The 19,886-nt window shown below is 41.2% G+C and overlaps 1 protein-coding gene across 1 annotated transcript in view; it reads left to right on the forward strand.

Annotated features, from left to right (window-relative positions):
* Positions 1 to 746: 746 nt before the first annotated feature.
* AGPS (alkylglycerone phosphate synthase) overlaps positions 747 to 19,886 on the forward strand; it is a gene marked incomplete at both ends in the record, with an annotated part of 139,643 nt that continues 120,503 nt past the window's right edge. Inside the window, one exon of the mRNA XM_079710107.1 lies at positions 747 to 1,078. Coding sequence (XP_079566233.1) covers positions 747 to 1,078 — 332 coding nt within the window. The remainder of the gene's footprint in view (positions 1,079 to 19,886) is intronic.

Consider the following 19,886-nt stretch of genomic DNA (forward strand, 5'->3'; position numbering starts at 1 on the left):
AGGTGCCACTCTCCAGAAATGAAGTCAATTTGTAGATTAAATGAGAGGTCGTAAGAGCAGCTGTAGAGTAATTCTATCTCTAGCAACACAAAACTTTGGTACCATTAGGGAAAGGAAGGGCAGAGCACCCAGTAACCACGGAAAGAGAACCAAGGTTGCAACTTAGCATTAGCATTTACTAGCTGCACGCCCTCGGGCAACTTAGTGTCTCGGAGTCTCAGTTTTTTCATCTGTAAAATGGAGATTACTTACTTGAGATCTAGCATTAAGCACAGCGCCAGGCACGAAGTAGGCGACGAGAAAATGATAGCTATTTGCTCTAATGGTTATAGGCACGAATCAGTTTTGAGTTAGTTTAGTGACTCCGCAGGAAGGGGGAGCAGAGGTGGAGCAGCAGGAAAGGATGGCGTTGGTTCGCTCGTCAGGTCCCCAGCACCGCCCATGTCTCCTGCTCCGAGGCGTTTGCTCCCGAAAGCTACTCCAGAGGCTCAGGCCACATTCGAGGAGGCCACCCAGGGCACTAGGACACCTCGGGGACGCTTGCGGTTTGGCTCCCGGTCTAGCCCATCCCGGGCCGAACCAACCCCGGGACTGCTCGAACTCACCTGCTTGACAGGTGTCGGCGGTCTGGGGCGTGACCGCGGAGGCGGGCGGGTGCGGTGGGCGGGAGCTGAGACTATGAAGCTCCAGGCGCATGGCACCCGCCGCCCAGTCGCCGCGGTGGCTGCCGGGATGCGCCGCAACGAATGGTCGCGCCGGGCGCAGCTTTGAGTGACCTTTCACCCGCGCCCAGCGGTCCCGGGCGGCGGCACAAGGCGGAAGCCATGGCGGAGGCGGTGGCTGCGGCTGCGGCGGGCGGGACGGGCGCGGGCGCGGGCTCCGGTTCTGCAGTGGACAGGGAGCGGGACCGCGCCGGGCGGAGGCTGCGGGTTCTTTCGGGCCATCTGCTGGGCCGGCCCCAGGAGGCTTTGAGTACCAATGAGTGCAAAGCGCGGAGAGCGGCGGCGGCGGCGGCCGCCACGGCGGCGCCCACTGCCACTCCCGCCGCGCAGGAGTCGGGCACCATCCCCAAGAAGCGGTGAGTAGCGGCTCTGTGGAGCGAGCTGGCGGTGAGGGACCAGTCCGGGCCTGTGCTGAGGGAGGGCACCGGCGAGATGGGAAGGGAGGTGACACGGGTGGGCGGAAGGCATTCGGGTCCCTGAAAGTGCGGACCATCTGGTTTTTAAGAGAGCGTGGAGGAGACCCTGGACTCTGTCAGTAAGGGGGACGGATGAAATGGTGGATTTTGGTGACTGTTTGAGAGTAGTAGACCTGAAGAACTCTTATTGGGGAAGGCTTTCAGGGGACCTTTTCTTGGATTCATAATGCGAGAAATTCATTCTCTGTATGGAATTAATACTTTGGAAGCCAAGGTCTTGGAATAAATAGAAGGGGTTTTATTGTGATCCTCTAAAGAAATTTAGGTTCGTACTAAATGATGGATCTCTTCTAATTCGCTCAAGCTTGGGTGCGGGGAGAAGTGGTTTCTGGAAGAAGGTGCTGCTGACTGGTTTCTGTGGGGTAGATTTCTGCTTGCTTAGGGACATGGTCTTTGACTTTGAGGGAGGAAGTCGAGGGGTGGGTTAGAAGCAATAAACAGCAGACACTAGTTAGTGATTTAGGGTGTGGTGGTAGCTACTGAGCTCTGGTGTAACCAGAAGGTGAAAGATCCTTGTCTGTGGTTGAGGTTTTTTGTAAGGCATCTTGACTACGACTTTTTGGCGAAATGTTAAGCTCTGATGGAAGCCACAACGAAAAGCTATTTTTTGAGATGTGGTTTTGTCAGCATGGATAAACTTTTAAAGTGGAAAAAAAAGTTGCTAATGTTTAATGTGTACTTTCAATGTGCCAGAGATTGTGCTAAATCTGTGATTTCTTTTACTCCTCTCCAAACTATGAGGTAGGTGCAGTTATCTCTCATTTTACAGATGAAGAAATAAACAAGATCTAGAGGCCTGCTGCAGGATTGGCAGGTACACTGTGTGGCAGGTTAGATTTCGAAAGTGCGTCAAGTTGACTTAAGGGCCAAATTCTTAAGCAGTACTGCTTCCGATGAATTCATTCATTAATTCAACATTCATGAGTCCTTCTTTCAATACATGCTCACTGTACTAAGAATAGAGAGATTTAAAAATGCAGTATTTACTCATAAGGAACTGATAGCCTAGTAAAGTAATGTTATAACACAGTGAGATAAGAAACTTAGCTGATAACCATAGCAAATAGTCACTTAACCCAGATTTGGGTATTTATTTGTTAGGGCAAAGGCTTTCCAGAGTAAGGATTGCCTGAGTAAATCTTGAAGGTTGTATTGGAAGGAGCCTGCCAAAGGAGAAAAGCTTTTTTTTTTTTTTTTTTTTTTTGGCTGCATTGGGTCTTTGTTGCTGCGTGTGGGCTTTTCTCTAGTTGTGGTGAGAGGGCTACTCTTCTTGCAGTGCCCGGGCTTCTCATTGCGGTGGCTTCCCTTTTTGCGGAGCACGGGCTCTAGGCACGCGGGCTCAGTAGTTGTGGCACACGGGCTTAGTTGCTGCACGATATGTGGGATCTTCCTGTACCAGGGATTGAACCTGTGTCCCCTGCATTGGCAGGCGGATTCTTAACCACTGCACCACCAGGGAAGTCCAGAGAAAAGCATTCTTGGTGGAAAGACTGTGTTCACAGGTAAAGCAGTGAGAGGTTGAATTGCCAAGAGTTAAGTGTTGCAGGAGGAGGTGAGAATGACTTGGGATGAGGGTTGGAGATGTGGTCTTGTTTGCAGGATTTTATGTGGGGTAACACATGATTACATTTACCTTTTAGAAAGGTCACATTGACGATTGAGTTGAAGGTTTAAGCAGCTGAACATATAGTTTCTGGAAACAGATCTGAGTTTGAATTTCTCCTTCACAATTCCAGCTGCATGACTTCGGGCAAGTCACTTAACCTCTCTCAGAGCTTTAGACCCCTCATCTTTGAAAATGAGGACAATAATTCCTGCTTTGCATTGCTGCTGTGAGAATTGGAAAATATAAAGTGATCAAACGCTTAGTGCAATGCCTGTTTCATAACCCCTCAACAAACGGGAGATGCAGTTTTGATTGAGTCCAGAGACATGGAGACCATTTAGAAGACTATTATCCTAGTGAGAAATGCTGTGATTCTGAACTAGGGCATAATGTTTGAAAAAGTATTTGAAAAAGTATTAGGAGGTAAATTTTCCATAACTTGGTTACTGAGTGGTGGGGGAGGAAGGAATCAAGGATCACATCTTGGCCTCTGGCTTCATTTGAAGTTATATTAGGGCTTCCCTGGTGGCGCAGCAGTTGAGAGCCCACCTGCCGATGCAGGGGACACGGGTTCGTGCCCCGGTCTGGGAGGATCCCGCATGCCGCAGAGCAGCTGGGCCCGTGAGCCATGGCCGCTGAGCCTGCGCGTCCGGAGCCTGTGCTCTGCAACGGGAGAGGCCACAACGGTGAGAGGCCCACGTACTGCAAAAAAAAAAAAAAAAAAAAAAGAAGTTATATTAGCTGTGACTGGATTTAAAACTTTTAATTTTTCTAATGGCTTAATATACATTTATGTCCATTCATTTGTGTGCATCTGTGTGATTGTACATTTATACGCAGGTTCGCACTCTCAGAACTAAGTAGGTAGGACAGGTGTTCCTTAAGGCTGGATTCAGGGGCCTTTGTCTGCAGCATTTGGAGAAAAATAGTAATGCTTGGAAGGCACATTGGGGTAATGGATGAGGCTTCTCATGGCTGAAGGTGACTGGTCTGGGAGGCCTTCTGTGGCTGTTCCATGGACTGAAGGCCCAACTGTATGTAATCTATGTTATCAGTGGCTCTGGTCTTTCATTCAGGATTAAGTGTGGCTAGTGGTAAAATTTAATCCTGTACAACTGTTTTAAAGTTTGAATCAAAATATGAGGGAACACAAAAACTTGTATTCGGTGGAACACCAGAAGCTTCTTCACAGAGTGATCTACTGCTTAGCTGGGGCTCAGTTTGCCAGCACCAGAGCTGAGCCTAAAGGGAAGGCAAGTGATGGAGCAGGAAGGAGCCAGTGTGTATATCTAGTAAAGTGTGAGTGTGACTATATGTCATTATTTTGGAAGCATTTGGTGATGTGTATTATTTGTATAATTCCTTCTCTTTTATTACCTTGGATGATGTCATTAGTTGTGACTGATTATCATCATGGAATTGGAGGAGTAACTTCTTGAAACTCCATGCTTTCATTCCTCTTACAGAGTAGTCATGCATGTTAATTTACTCAACATTTATAGAGTAGTTGCTTTATGACCTACTGTCTTAGGTTCTTAGGTATTGGAGGTAAAGAGATGATAATAGTCCTTGGCCTCAAAGAATTCAGTACAGAAAGGGAGATGCACATGCCAGTACATTTTGAGTAGAGTCAATGTAGATACAGGTATAGATGCAGCACAAAGGAAAGAAAGAGTGATATACTTTATCTAGGGGGTCAGGGGAAGCTTTCTGAAGACAGTTTAAAACTATGGATGATAGTGTGGAAGGTTGATTGGAAGGTGAGGGGAGTTTGTATTCCAGACAGAAGTTATAGCATATGGCAAAGCAGGGGGCTGTGAAAGTGCATCTTGTATTTAGGTAACTAAATAATTCAGTACTGGTAGAGGTGGGAGTAAAGTGAAAAGAGGAGGGCACAAGCAGGTCATGGAGGCCTTTGGCCTGTAGGTCATCAGTCCATTCATTCTTTCACTCGTTTAGTGTGAATGTTTGCTTACTATGCAACACATAACTGAACAAAAACTGCCGTTATGGACTTACATTCTAATTGGAGTGGAGATAGTGAACAGACACAGTATGTCAGATGATGGCAAGTATGATGAAGAAAAATGAAGCAATGTAGGAGGATAGATGATGGAGAGCCTTTGAAGGAATTAAGCCGGGAAGGGACATGATCAGATTGGGTTTGGGTTTGAGAGCAGTCACTTTGGCTAGTGTTCAGAATGGATTGGAGAAGGATGAGGATGGATATTGGAAGATCCATTCGGGGAGGCTGTTGTAGCAGAACAGGTGAGAAATAATGAAGGATTAAACCAAGATGATGGCAGTGAGAATAGAGAGGAAAGGATGGATTTGCATTTTGGAAGTTAGTGCATTAGGTGATATTTAAAACCTGTTACACTTGTCACATGGTCTCCTATGAGTTGGTTCTAATTACTTCTATCCAGGAACATATATTCTCATTATTTGAAGTTGCAGAGTAGAGTTTTGAGGATGATGGTTTACTTTTGGACCTCTGTTTTCCTTTAAGTGCATGTTACTCCATGAACAATTTCTTTTTGCTCTTGCTTCTGAATGGAGTTTTAGATCCCTAAAAATCATAATAAATGTCAACTAAATATGTGACATTTTTATGCCTTGGTTTTGGATTTTTTCAGTTTTTTTTTTCTTAAGTTACTGTAGTGTTATGAAAAAGAGAAGGAAAAAGCCCTTGTTCACATCTGTCCCTCCATACTGATAACCACTTCTCCAGTTGTAATTTTGGCTCCAACCTCTTTGTGGTTTGCGTTAGTCAGAACTGTTCTATGGCAGTTTTTACAGAGGTTATAAACTCTTATGGTTCCGATCAAAATAATATCTGATTAAGAAAGCTATTAATTACTTAATTTACTTGCCCATACTGTTACTTATACACACCATTCTTTAAAAAATAATGTATTAACACTTACCAGAAACCTTGGTAGATATTTTCCAGAAGGAAAAGCCTGAGTTAACCTCTTGTAAATGTTTCCCAGGAGGACATCTGAAGCCTGTAAGAGCTGATGCATTTCTGCAACAAGGTTATTTGCACAAGTGACCTGACTTACAATTTAATGTCATTTGGCAAAATTAGAGCTTATTTTAGTAGTTATGCTGAATGAAATACTTAGCCTGCATTGAGTTCCTAGCTAGGAATTCTAGTAATAGTAGTAATAGGAGTTTTAATTTGATTAAGTCCTAATATACCAGGTACCCTGCTGAGGCTATATGTACATTATCTCATTTAATTTTCAGAGTAGCTCTGAAAAGGAGGTGACACTATATGTATGTTACGGGTGAGGAAGTAGAGGCTTAGAGTAGTTAATTTGTCTAAAGTCATGCAGTTATGAAACAAAAGAGACAGCATTTCAACTCTGATCTGTCTTCCTCCAGAGGCTGCGTTTCTTCCCCTATGCAATATTACTGCACTTGATGTTGTTGTCTAGGGGAAATTACCTACTTGGTTGTCATCAAGCTATTTTCTTTGTCATCCAAGTTGCAAATCTTTTGTTATTGAATAGATCATGATCATATACAGTGTCATAATTAAGAGAACATTAGTTTATATTGTACTTATTATATAAATTATAAAATATATGATCCTGTCAAAATGAAATTCATAATATATACAATGGAATATTACTCAGCCATAAAAAGAAACAAAATTGAGTTATTTGTAGTTAGGTGGATGGACCTAGAGTCTGTCATACAGAGTGAAGTAAGTCAGAAAGAGAAAAACAAATACCGTATGCTAACACATATATATGGAATCTAAAAAAAAAAATGGTTCTGAAGAACCTAGGGGCAGGACAGGAATAAAGACGCAGACATAGAGAATGGACTTGAGGACGCAGGGCGGGGGAAGGGTAAGCTGGGACGAAGTGAGAGAGTGGTGTGGACTTATATATACTACTAAGTGTAAAATAGATAGCTAGTGGGAAGCAGCCACATAGCACAGGGAGATCAGCTCGGTGCTTTGTGACCACCTAGAGGGGTGGGATAGGGAGGGTGGGAGGGAGACGCAAGAGGGAGGAGATATGGGGATATATATATATGTATGGCTGATTCACTTTGTTATAAAGCAGAAACTAACACACCATTGTAAAGCAATTATACTCCAATAAAGATGTTTAAAAAAAAAGAAAATATAATGCATTGTTTAAAAAGATAGACCAGGGCTTCCCTGGTGGCGCAGTGGTTGAGAGTCCGCCTGCCGATGCAGGGGACACGGGTTCGTGCCCCGGTCCGGGAAGATCCCACATGCCGCGGAGTGGCTGGGCCCGTGAGCCATGGCCTCTGGGCCTGCGCGTCCGGAGCCTGTGCTCCGCAACGGGAGAGGCCACAACAGTGAGAGGCCCGCGTACCACACAAAAAAATAAATAAATAAAAAAAATAAAAAGATAGACCAGCCTGTTTCCTTTTGTGAGTGAGTTTTGCTGTTTGACTTGTGAGAGAAAATGGTGTCGAGAATAAAACAGAAAGAAGGAGGAGGACTGTGGAAGATGCCAGATCAGAGGAGAAAGGAGGAGAGGAGAAGAAGTAATGGGGGATTTACTGCCTGGGTGTAAATTAACTATCTTTGGACTATAAATGAATAAGAAACCCTGAAGACTTAATCTCCATGGTTATTTGGTATCATACTTCTCTTAGATTGGAAATATCATTTTGAGATGGACCACATCTTCTGTAAATAGACATCATTATGTCAGGAAGTTTCTACTATAGAGCCATCTACCTTCTGGTCACTTAATAAAAATATCTAGTAATAAATTAAGTGATCTTTTTTTAGGATGCAGAGAAATGGAGTGCTGTTGTAGTCAGATGAGATACTTTACGGAACCGTTTAAAAGCAAGTGCTGGGGCTTCCCAGGTGGTGCAGTGGTTAAGAATTCACCTGCCAATGCAGGGGACTCAGTTTCGATCCCTGGTCCAGGAAGATCCCACGTGCCGCAGAGCAGCTAAGCCCGTGTGCCACAACTACTGAGCCTGTGCTCCAGAGCCCGTGTGCTACAACTACTGAAGCCCACGCGCCTAGAGCCTGTGCTCCGCAACAAGAGAAGCCACCTCAATGAGCAGCCCGCGCAGTGCAATGAAGAGTAGCCCCCGCTTGCCGCAATTAGAGAAAGCCTGCGTGCAGCAAGGAAGACCCAACACAGCCAAAAATAATAAATAAGTAAATAAATAGCAAGTGCTAAGCAAGTATTACTCCTTTTGGTTTTATTTTCTTATTACTGAAATAAGATACTAATAATAAACTAATCTTCAACAGATTATGTTAATTTCAAATCCAAACCAAATTAAGGTATTCTGAGTAGGGTTTACTCTCTTTATTTGTTGGGCTTTAGGGGTAATATTTAGTTATACCTCTGTCCCACATCTGAGTTCAGAATCAGTTGAGAAGTAAGAGTCAGAATATAGACCGATGGAGTAAAAATGTCAGCTTTATTACCAATAAAGCTGGTTGGAGTATATGGCTTGGATCTGGGCTACCTAATATTTACCCTGAATTAGCTATGCTCAGTCACAGGTAGTGCTGGGCCGCAGATTTCCTCTGCAAGGGCAGAGTCGGCTCTGGGAAGCCTCATACATGGCACTGAGAGACTAGAGTATAACCTCTCCATAGCCGATAGATTGGAGAGAGAGAAAAACAGCTGACCCCAGGTGCTTAGTGCCTCCTCTCAGAAGCCACTAACCACGTAAGTCACTCTTTCCATGAGAAAGAGTGAATGTGTGAGGGCTGAGGAGAGGCCAGGACTGTTACCTTTCTGAAGTCCCTCCACATGGGAAACTGGAGAATGGAGGTTTTGCTGGAACGTTTTTGGAGAAATTAAGGGAAAGGGCTGAAAACTTTTTGGTAAATAAACAGTCTTCCACCTATATCATTTGCATATATTATCCCTGTTGCCTACTGAATATATTATAGTTTCCTTGGTAGGGCAGTTAGCGTCCTCCAGGAGGATCTGTCTAAATCAGCCTTTCCAGGCTGTCTCTTATTTCCTTGATACCTACTGTGTACTCTAGCTACATACCAGAATTATTGCTGTTACCAGAACATTGTCTTCCCTTCCCCTTTTCTTTGTTTGATATGTTAGTGTGTCTCAAAGTGTAGTACACATAGCACTGATGGTCCTGAGATAATTTGGGGTGGTACAAACCTTATTTGGATATTTATAAATGTTTGTATATATACTTATTTTTGTTAACCTTTATTGAACTCTTACAAATTTATTATAAAAGTAAATGCACAAATCTGAAGTTTACAGCTTACTTTTTTTTTTTTTTTTTTTTTTTTGGCTGCATTGGGTCTTCGTTGCTGTGCGTGGGCTTTCCCTAGTTGTGGCAAGCGGGGTCTGCTCTTTGTTGTGGTGCATGGGCTTTGCATTGCAGTGGCTTCTCTTGCCGTGGAGCATGGGCTCTAGGTGCGCGGGCTTCAGCACTTGCAGCACACGGGCTCAGTAGTTGTGGCACGCAGGCCCTGGAGCACGCAGGCTTCAGTAGTTGTGGCGTGTGGGCTCAGTAGTTGTGGTACGCGGGCCCTAGGGTGCACAGGCTTCCGTAGTTGTGGCGTGCGGGCTCAGTAGTTGTGGCTTACAGGCTCTAGAGTGTAGGCTCAGTAGTTGTGGTGCACGGGCTTAGTTGCTCCACGGCATGTGGAATCTTCTCAGACCAGGGATTGAACCTGTGTCCCCTGCGTTGGCAGGCGGATTCTTAACCACTGTGCCACCAGGGAAGTCCCTTTGCTTAGCTTTCTTAAAAGAAAAACATTAATGTCTGACTTTGATTCTTTTCTCTTAAGCATTCGTATATTTAATTCTAGGTCTTTCTGTAGTTGAAATATGCTTACTCATTAAGGAAGGCTGTTACCATTCTAGGTAACTGCAGTTACTTTTGACAAGGGAGTTTTGCCTCTTGAGTGAGATCATCTTAACACTCACTAAAAAAAATACTGTGTTGTAAATAATGTTTGGCCTTGCCAGCATATCTCAACTTACTAACCAGAGATTTGGGCCAGGATGCTGACCGGATTCTTGTCAGTAACTTTACTGGGACTCTCCAAACTCTATTTATAGTTGCCATGTCAGCCACCTCATACCACCAAGTGGGGAGCGTTCATGTATTTCAGGACCTTGTAATCAAGTAATATGAATTATTTAATTTTTATATTCACAGTTTGCAACTCCCAGTCAGATTGATTATGTGGTTGGATTTTTCATTTCTTCTAAAGATGTTTGAACTTTATAGGAATCCAGCATCAGGGATATTAAAATGACACCCACTTGAATTCTATTCTGCTGTCAACTCATATTTTATAAATTACCGTCCACTAGAGCCTTCTGTGATGATGGAAATGTTCTGTGGTCTTCACTGTCCAATACGGTAGCCACTAAGCACATGTGGCCATTAAACACTTGAAATTAAGGGGCCATTAAGCAGCTAGTGTGACTGAGGAGCTGAGTTTTAAATTTTGTATACTTTTAATTAATTTAAATTTAAATAGGCACATATGGCTAGTGACACTATTTTAGCACAGCTATAGTTTGAAACTTAACTCATTATCTATCTTTTCTTGTTCCCAAATGAAGTTACTGTTCTGAGTTTTCTTATTTCTCTAAGTATTAGCACCAGTTCTATAGTCACATCCTTCAGCCCTTACTCTTGAACTTCTTTCCATTTTTTTTTTCTTTCCAGCTTTTAAAAATTGAAGGATAATTGACTTAACAATGCTGTATTAGTTTCAGGTGTACAACATAATGATTTGATATTTTTATGCATCACAAAATGATCACTAGGTTACGTCTACTTACCATCTGTTACCATACAAAATTATTACAATATTACTGACTTATAATCCTTAATTGTACATTACATCTCCATAACTTAATTTTTTTTAATAACTGGAAGTTTGTATTTCTTAATCTCCCTCACCTATTTCACTCATCCCCTGCAACCCCCTTCCCTCTGGCAACCACTATCAGTTTGTTCTCTGTATTAATGAGTCTCATTTTTTAAATTTTATGTTTGTCGTTTGTTTTGTTTTTTAGATTCTACATATAAGTGAAATCATACAGTATTTGTCTTTCTCAGTCTGACTTATTTCACTTAGCATAATACCCTTTAGGTCCATCCATGTCTTCAGAAATGGCAAGATTTCATTCTTTTTTATGGCAAGTAATATTCCCTTGTGTGTGTGCCATATATTTTCTTTATCTATTCACTTATTGATAGACACTTAGGTTGCTTCCATATCTTGGCTTTTGTAAATGATGCTGCAGTGAACATAGGGGTGCATATATCTTGGATCATATGGTGGTTCAATTTTTAGTTTTTTGAGGAACCTCCATACTGCTTTCCATAGTGCTGCCCAATTTACATTCCCACCAACAATGCACAAGGGTTCCCTTTTCTCTGCATCCTCACCAGTGCTTGTTCATTGTCCTTTTGATAATAACCATTCTGACAGTTGTGATGTGATAACTCATTGTAGTTTTGATTTGCATTTCCCTCATGATTTGTGATGTTGAGCATCTTTTTATGTGTCTGTTGGACACCTGTATGTTTTCTTTGGAAAAATGTCTATGCAGGTTCTCTGCCAATTTTTAAATTGGGTTGTTTGGGGCTTTTTGATGTTGAATTGTGAATTCTTTGTGTAGTTTGGATGTTGACCCTTATTGGATATATTGTTTGCAGATATTTTCTCCCATTCAGTAGGCAGTTGTTGATAGTTTCCTTCACTGTGCAAAAGCTTTTTAGTTTGATGTAGTCTCATTTGTTTATTTTTGCTTGTTTCTCTTGCCTGAGGAGACATATCCAAAAAAGTATTAAGACTGATGTCAAAGAGTGTACTGCCTGTGTTTTTTTCTAGGAGTTTCATGGTTTGAGGTCTTAAATTTAAGTCTTTAACCCTTTTTGAGTTTATTTTTGTATGTGATGTGAGAATATAGTCCAGGCAGATTCTTTTGCAAGTTGCTATTCAGTTTTTCCAGCACTATTTATTGAAGGGACTGCTTTTTCTCACCTCCTCTGTCATAGATTAATTGAACATATAAGTGTGGGTTCATTTCTGGGCTCTCTGTTCTGTTCCATTGATCCATATGTATGTTTTTGTACCAGTACCATACTGTTTTGATTACTGCAGTTTGAAATCAAGGAGTGTAATATCTCTGGCTGTGTTCTTTCTCAAGTAGAGAAAGGTGCTTTTGGCTATTTGGGGTCTTTTGTGTTTCCATACAAATTTTAGAATTATTTGTTTTAGTGTGAAAATGCAATTGGTATTTTTATTTTGATAGGGATTGCATTGAATCTGTATATTGCATTGGGTAGTGTGATTGTTTTAACAATATTACTTCTTTCAATCCATGAGCATAGTGTATCTTTCCATTTGTTTGAGTCATCTTCAGTTTCTTTCATCATTGTCTTATAGTTTTAAAGTACAAGTCTGTTATCTCTTTTGTTAGATTTATTCCTAGGTATTTATTCTTTTTTTAAAAAAATAATTAATTAATATTTATTTATTTTTTTGGCTGTGTTGGGTCTTCGTTTCTGTACGAGGGCTTTCTCTAGTTGCGGCAAGCGGGGGCCACTCTTCATCGCGGTGCACAGGCCTCACTATCACGGCCTCTTGTTGCAGAGCGCAGGCTCAGTAGTTGTGGCTCACAGGCCTAGTTGCTCTGCGGCATGTGGGATCTTCCCAGACCAGGGCTCGAACCTGTGTCCCCTGCATTGGCAGGCAGGTTCTCAACCACTGTACCACAAGGGAAGCCCTGTTTATTCTTTTTGACGTAGTTTTAAATGGGATTGTTTTCTTAATTTCTCTGATAGTTCGTTATTAGTGTATAGAAGTGCAACATATTTCTGTATATTAATTTTGTATCCTGCAACTTTTCTGAATTTATTGATGATTTCTAGTAGTTTTTTGGTGGCATCTGTAGGATTTTCTATATGTAGTATCATCTTATCTGTAAACAGTGACAGTTTTACTTCTTTCTTTCCAATTTGGATTCTTCTTCTTGCCTGATTGCTGTGGCTAATACTTCCAATACTGTGTTGAATAAAAATGGTGAGAGTGGGCATCCTTGTCCTGTTCCTGATCTTAGAGGAATGCTTTCAGCTTTTCACTGTTGAGTATGATGTTGGCTGTGGGTTTGTCATTTGTGGCCTTTATTATGTTGAGGTATGTTCCCTCTATACCCACTTTTTGAGAATTTTTAATCATAAATGGATGTTGAATTTTGTCAATAGCTTCTTATGAATCTATTGGGATGATTGTATGATTTTTATTCTTCAGTTTGTTAGTGTGGTGTATGTGGATAATCAACCATCCTTGCATCCCTGGGATAAGTCCTTCTTGATCATGCTGTGTGATCCTTTTAATGTATTAATATATTTGGTTTGCTAATATTTTGTTGAGGATTTTTGCTTCTATGTTCATCAGTGATATTGGCCTGTAATTTTTGTTTGTTTGTGGTGTCTGTCTGGTTTTGGTGTCAGGGTGATTTTGGCCTTGTATAATGAGTTCAAAAGTGTTCCTTCCTCTTCAAGTTTTTGGAATAGCTTCAGAAGGATAGGTATTACTATTCTTTAAATGTTGGGTAGAATTCACCTGTGAAGCTGTCTGGTCTTGGACTTTTGTTTGTTGGGAGATTTTGTTTTGTTTTGTTTTAATTACTGGTTCAATTTCATTACTAGTAACCAGTCTGTTCATATTTTCTATTTCTTCCTTATTCAGTCCTGGGAGATTGTGTTTCTAGAAGTTCATCTGTTTCTTCTAGGTTGGTCAATTTGTTGGTGTATAGTTGTTTGTAGTAAACTCTTTTTATCCTTTGTATTTCTGTGGTATTGGTTGTAACCTCTTCTTTTTCTTTTCTGATTTTATTTAATTGGTCCCTCTCTTTTTTTTTCTTGAGTCTGGCTAAAGGTTTATCAATTTTATCTTTTCAGAGAACCGGCTCTTAGTTTTATTTTTCTTTTCTATTGCTTTTTACTCTCTATTTCATTTATTTCCACTCTGATCTTTATTATTTCTTTTGTTCTACTAACTTTGGGTTTTGTTCTTTTTCTAGTTCCTTTAGATGTAAGGTTAGATTGTTTATTTGAGATTTTTCCTGTTTCCTGAGGTAAGCATGTATTGCTATAAATTTCCCTCTTAGAAATGCTTTTGCTGCATTCCATAGATTTTAGATCATTTTGTTTCCATTTTCACTTATCTCCAGGTATTTTTTGATTTTCTCTTTGGGTTCTTCAGTGACTTGATTGTTTGGTAGCATGTTGTTTATACTCCACATGTTTGTGTTTTTTGCAGTTACTTTCTTGTAGCTGCAGTTACTTTCTTTGCAGTTACTTTCTTGTAGCTGCTTTCTAGTCTCATACCATTGTGGTTGGAAAAGATGCTTCATATGATTTCAATATTCTTAAATTTATTGAGACCTGTTTTGTGGCCTGGCATGTGATCTATCCTGGAAAATGTTCTGAGTGCACTTGAAAAGAATCTGTATTCTGCTGTTTTGGATGGAATGTTCTGTATAGGTATTAATTCAGTCTGGTCTAATGTGTTGTTTAAGGCCAGTGTTTCCTTATGATTGTCTGGATGATCTGTCCATTGATGTAAGTGAGGTGTTAAAGTCACCTACTATTACTGTGTTGCTGTCAATTTCTCTTTTTATGTCTATTAATATTTGTTTTATGTATTTAGGTGCTCCTATGTTGGGTGTATATATATTTACAATTGTCATTTTTTTTGGTTGGATTGATCCCTTTATCGTTATGTAATATCCTTCTTTGTCTCTTGTTAGTTTTTGTTTTAAAGTCTATTTTGTCTGTTATAAGTATTGCTACCCTGGCTTTCTTTTCATATTCATTTTCATGGAATGCCTTTTTCATACTCTCACTTTCAGTCTGTGTGTGTCTTTAGATCTGAAGTGAGCCTCTTGTAGGCAGCATACATATGGGTCTTGGCTTTTTTTCTACTCAGCCATTCTATATCTTTTGAACGGAGTATTTAGAGTAATTATTGATAGGTATGTACTTACTGCCATTTTGTTCAGTGTTTTGGGGGGTGTTTTTGGTGGTTCTTTTTCTGTTTTTTTGTTTCTTCTTTTGCTCTTCTCCCTTGTGATCTGATGATTATCTTTAGTGTTATTTTGGATTCCTTTCCCCTTTTTGTGTGTGTATCTATTAAAGAGTTTTGGTTTGTGGTAACCGTGAGGTTTATATATAGCAATCATATATACTTGGTTATTTTAAGTTGTTGATCCCTGAAGTTCAAATGCATTTTAACAATCCTGCATTTTTACACCCTCCCTTATGTTCACTATTTGTGACATCATATTTTACATTCTTTTGTGGATGCATGCTTATTGTGGATACAGATGATTTTTACTACTTTTGCCTTTTAACCTTCCGACTAACTTCATAAGCGGTTGATCCATTACCTTTACTGTATATTTTGCCTTTGCCAATGAGATTTTTCCTTTTGTACTTTTCTTTTTAATAAATTTATTTATTTATTTTTGGCTGTGTCGGGTCTTCATTGCTGAGTGCTGGCTTTCTCTAGTTGCGGAGAGTGGGGGCTACTCTTTGTTGTGATGTGCAGGCTTCTCATTGCAGTGGCTTCTCTTGTCACAGAGCATGGGCACTAGGTGTGCGGGCTTCAGTAGTTGCATCACGCGAGCTCAGTAGTTGTGGCTTGCGGGCTCTAGTGCGCAGGCTTAGTAGTTGTGGCACACAGCCTTGGTTGCTACACAGCATGTGGGATCTTCTTGGACCAGGGCTTGAACCTGTGTCCCCTGCATTGGCAGTTGGATTCTTAACCACTGTGCCACTAGGGAAGCCCCTCCTTTTGTACTTTTAGTATTTTTTTTTTCTTCTTTCTTTCCTTTTTTTTTTCTGGCTATGCTGCGTGGCATGTAGGATCTTAGTTCCCCAACCAGGGATTGAACCCATACCCCCTGCAGTGGGAAGCACAGAGTCTTAACCACTGCACCACCAGGGACATCCCAGTACTTTTCATATTTCTAGTTGTGGCCTTTTTCTGCTTAGAGAAGTCCCTTTAACATTACTTATAAAGGGGTTTCATGGTGCTGAACTCCTTTAGCTTTTGCTTGTTTGTAAAGTTTTTAGTCTCTCCTTCAAATCTGAATGAAATCCTTCCCAGGGAGGGTATTCTTGGTCTAGGTATTTCCCTTTTATTTCTTTAACTATATCGTGCCACTTCCTTCTGGCCTGCAGAGTTTCTGCTGAAAAGTCAGCTGATAGCTTTATGGGAGTTCCCTTGTCAGTAATTTGTTGCTTTCCCCTAGCTGTTTTTAATATTCTCTCTTTATCTTTAATTTTTGCCTTTTTTTTCTTTTCTTTTTCGGTACGCGGGCCTCTCACCGTTGTGGGCTCTCCCGTTGCGGAGCACAGGCTCCGGATGTGCAGGCTCAGCGGCAATGGCTCACGGCCTAACCGCTCCGCGGCATGTGGGATCTTCCCGGACTGGGGCACGAACCCATGTCCCCTGCATCGGCAGGCGGACTCTCAACCACTGTGCCACCAGGGAAGCCCAATTTTTGCCATTTTAATTACAGTGTGTCTTGGTGTAGTCCTCTTTGGGTTGATCCTGTTTGGGATTATCTGTGCTTCTTGAACCTGAATGTTTGTTTTCCTTTCCCAGATTAGGGAAGCTTTCAGCTATTATGTCTTCAACTATGTTCTCTGCCCCTTTCTCTCTTCTGGGACACCTATAAATGAGATGTTAGCACACTTGACTTTGTTCTAGAGGTCTCTTAAACTATACTCATTTTTTTTTAAATTATTTTTTCTTTTTTCTATTAAGCTTAGGTGATTTCCATTGCTCTGTTTTCCAGTTTGCTGATCTGTTCCTCTGTATCATGTAATCTGCTGTGGATTTGAGTGTATTTTAAAATCTTGGTTATTGTATTCTTCATCTCTGGTTCTTTATGTTTTCTGTCTCTTTGTTAAACTTTTCACTGTGTTCATCCATTCTTCTCCTGAGTTCTTTGAGCATATATATGGTCATTACCTTGGACTCTACTGGGGACATTGCTTATTTCCACTTTGCTTAGTTCTTCTTCTGGGGTTTTGATTTGTTCCTTTGTTTGGAACATATTCCCTGTTTCCTTTATCTGCCTCATTCCTGGTGTGGCTGGCTCTGTGGCCTGGGGAATCCTGGGGCTGGTGCCTGTCCACTGTGGGCGGGTCTGGGCCTGGTCTGGTGGTGGTAGTGGCCGGTTCCCTGGGCAGCTGACTGTGGGGCTGGGGGGGTCTTGGGTGCCTGCCCACTGGTGGGCGAATAAGCCCCAAGTGCTAATATGCTAGAGGGAGGACTCCAGAATGGCACTTTACCGTACTGTTGTTTTCATACTGTAGAATGAGCTCCCCAAAATGTCTGCACCAGTATCTGTCCCCAGGGGGAGTCCCAGTTGCCTCCTGCCTCTCCCAGGAGGCTTGCCAAGATCAGCAAGCAGGTCTGACCCAGGCTCCTTTCAAATTACTGCCTGTGTGCTGGGACTAAGAGTGTGTGAGATTTTGTATGCACCCTTTGAGAGTGGAGTCTCTGTTTCCTCCAGCTCTCCCATATGCAGGCCCCACTGGCTTTCAATGCCAGCCATTCTGGGGCCTCATCTTCCCAGTGCAGGACCCCAGGCTAGGAAGTCTGGTGTGGGCCTCAAACCCCTCACTCCTTGGGGAGAACCTCTCCATGGATTCCGTTATCGTTCTGTTTGTGGGTTGCCTATCTGAGGATGTGGGTTTTGAGTGTACCATGTCTCTGCCTCTTCTACCAATCATGTGGTTCCTACTTTATATCTTTAGTTGTGGAAAACCTTTTCTGCATCTTCAGGTGATTCTCATAGATCGTCGCTCTGTAAATAGTTATAATCTTGGTGTGCCTGTGGGAGGAGGTGAGCCCAGGGTCTTCCTACTCTGCCATCTTGGCTATGCCCCTCTTTTCATTTGTTTAACATTGAACTCTCTTTTGAATTATTCAAATTAATAATTAATTCTATGGTCCCTCTGCTGCTTTTGTACATGTTTGTCTTGTGTGATCCTCACAATCACCCATTTTATAGATTAGTAACTGAAGTTCATAGACACTTGCCAGGTAATAGTCACTTTACTCTTACCTAGTAAGAGTAGAGCTTAGATTTGAGTCCAGACCTTTTCTGTCAAGTCTAGAGCTTTTTCCTTTATACTACACTGATATAACCAAGTCGTATTCATTTTTTCTTCACAATCTTTCTCACATTCATTTTGTGCACTAAACAGGTATTTATCAGTCATTTGTGTTCTAGGTGCTTAGGTTGTATCAGTGAACAAAATGGACAAAGATTTTGCCCTCATGGAGCTTATGTTCTAATGAGTGAAATGGGTAATCATTTATTTATTATGTTCAGTTACATTGTTAAGTCTCTTAGAAGGTGGTAAGTGCCGTGGAAAACAGAAACAGTGGAGCAGAGTAAGGAGGTAGGTTCAGAGTTTAAACAGGATGTTACGGGAGAACATGGCGTTTGGACAGATATTTGAAGATGACAGAAGTTAGCTGTATCCATATCTAATTAAGTGAGTATTCCAGGCAGAAGAATAGTCAGGTGAAGTTTCAAAGGGGTGAGGAGATGGCTAAAGAGTATCCAACTGATTGAGGGTGCAGACCCCCTAATGGGAGGCACACATGTGTCATATTAGGAGAGTAACAATGAGACGAGTGTAGCTGGAGTGAAGTCATAACCTCCTACCCCCAACCACTGTTCAAAGTCTGTACCTTTAAAATCTCAGCTTCTAATTTACCTGTCTCTTCTGTTCTAGGCAAGGTCTCTTATTCACATCACATTTTATAACTTCCAAACCTTTTCTTGTGCCATTCTCTAAAAAACCTTTGCTTATTGGACACCAGGCTTCAGGGTTTATTGTTTTGGGGAATCTTTTCTTTTTGTTTTTGAGAATTGAGGGGAGGGCATTCTGAGTCTGTTACCTCTGCCCTGTGATTTCTCATATTATGAACAGTAACTCGTAAAAGAAAAATACTGTTAAGTATCCTGCAATGTAACATCCAGGCCTGGAGCCTTACTTCATTTAAATCAGTTGGATACTCTTTAGCCATCTCCTCACCCCTTTGAAACTTCACCTACCCAAATTTGTTGGTGATTTATTCAGTGTTTTCTATGTGCTAAGCACTGAGGTGGATTAGAACATAGTTTTTGCCTTCTGGGACTTGCAGTTCTACTAAGGAAGAGTGATGTGTGTTTTATTACTGCAAGGTGCTAAGTGCTATAACAGATGTATGAGAGGGAAACGGTGACTGGTACAGCAGTGGAAGGGCAGCTTCATTTCAAAGAAACATAGATTCGAAGAGTTGGAAGAGTATTATTCTATGTCATGATGGAAAAATGCTTATATCTGAGGGTGAAAACATTGATGAGAAGATTTGGATGATCACAGAATATATTCCCAGTTTTTCCCTATTTTAAAGAATGCTATGATAACCTTTTTACAATTAAATCCTTAAGAATTTTTTTAAGGCACATTTTTTAAAAGGCTTAGCATTGGAATACATGATTCATTTACTTTGTTGGCAGAGCCAGAAATAAAGGACAACTGCTTGTTTGGACTTAATTTTGACCAAAAATAAAGAATTGGACATAATTGGAATCCTAGGAGAAATACTGCTGTTGTATTTGAGCTGATTTCTATCATATAATTTAAGAAAGCAGCTTTCTAGAAATTCAGATAAAAGGAAATTATATGTTTTGGCCTGAGTTGCTAATGGGAAACCAAATAATGACCATAGGAAGCCTAGGAAACTGTTCTTTACCCTGCCTGGGCCTCTGAGGTGATGAGAAGGAGAGAGAGCTGAGCCAACTGGCTTAGATATGGCAATTTAAACCGCTTATTGTTATCAGTAAATAATGTATACTCCACACTCATTCAGTTGGCTCATACTTACCGTTTGGACAAATCCCTCTATATGAGGTGATACACTTCAAGGATTATAGTCTTAGCAGTTTCCTTTTTCTCCCAACATATTATTTTGAAAAAATTTAAACATATTGCAAAATTGAAATCATAGCTTGATAGTTAAGGAGTGTTGGA

This window comes from Hyperoodon ampullatus (genome assembly GCF_949752795.1).
Source record: "Hyperoodon ampullatus genome assembly, chromosome: 8".
NCBI classification, from domain to species: Eukaryota; Metazoa; Chordata; class Mammalia; order Artiodactyla; family Ziphiidae; genus Hyperoodon; species Hyperoodon ampullatus.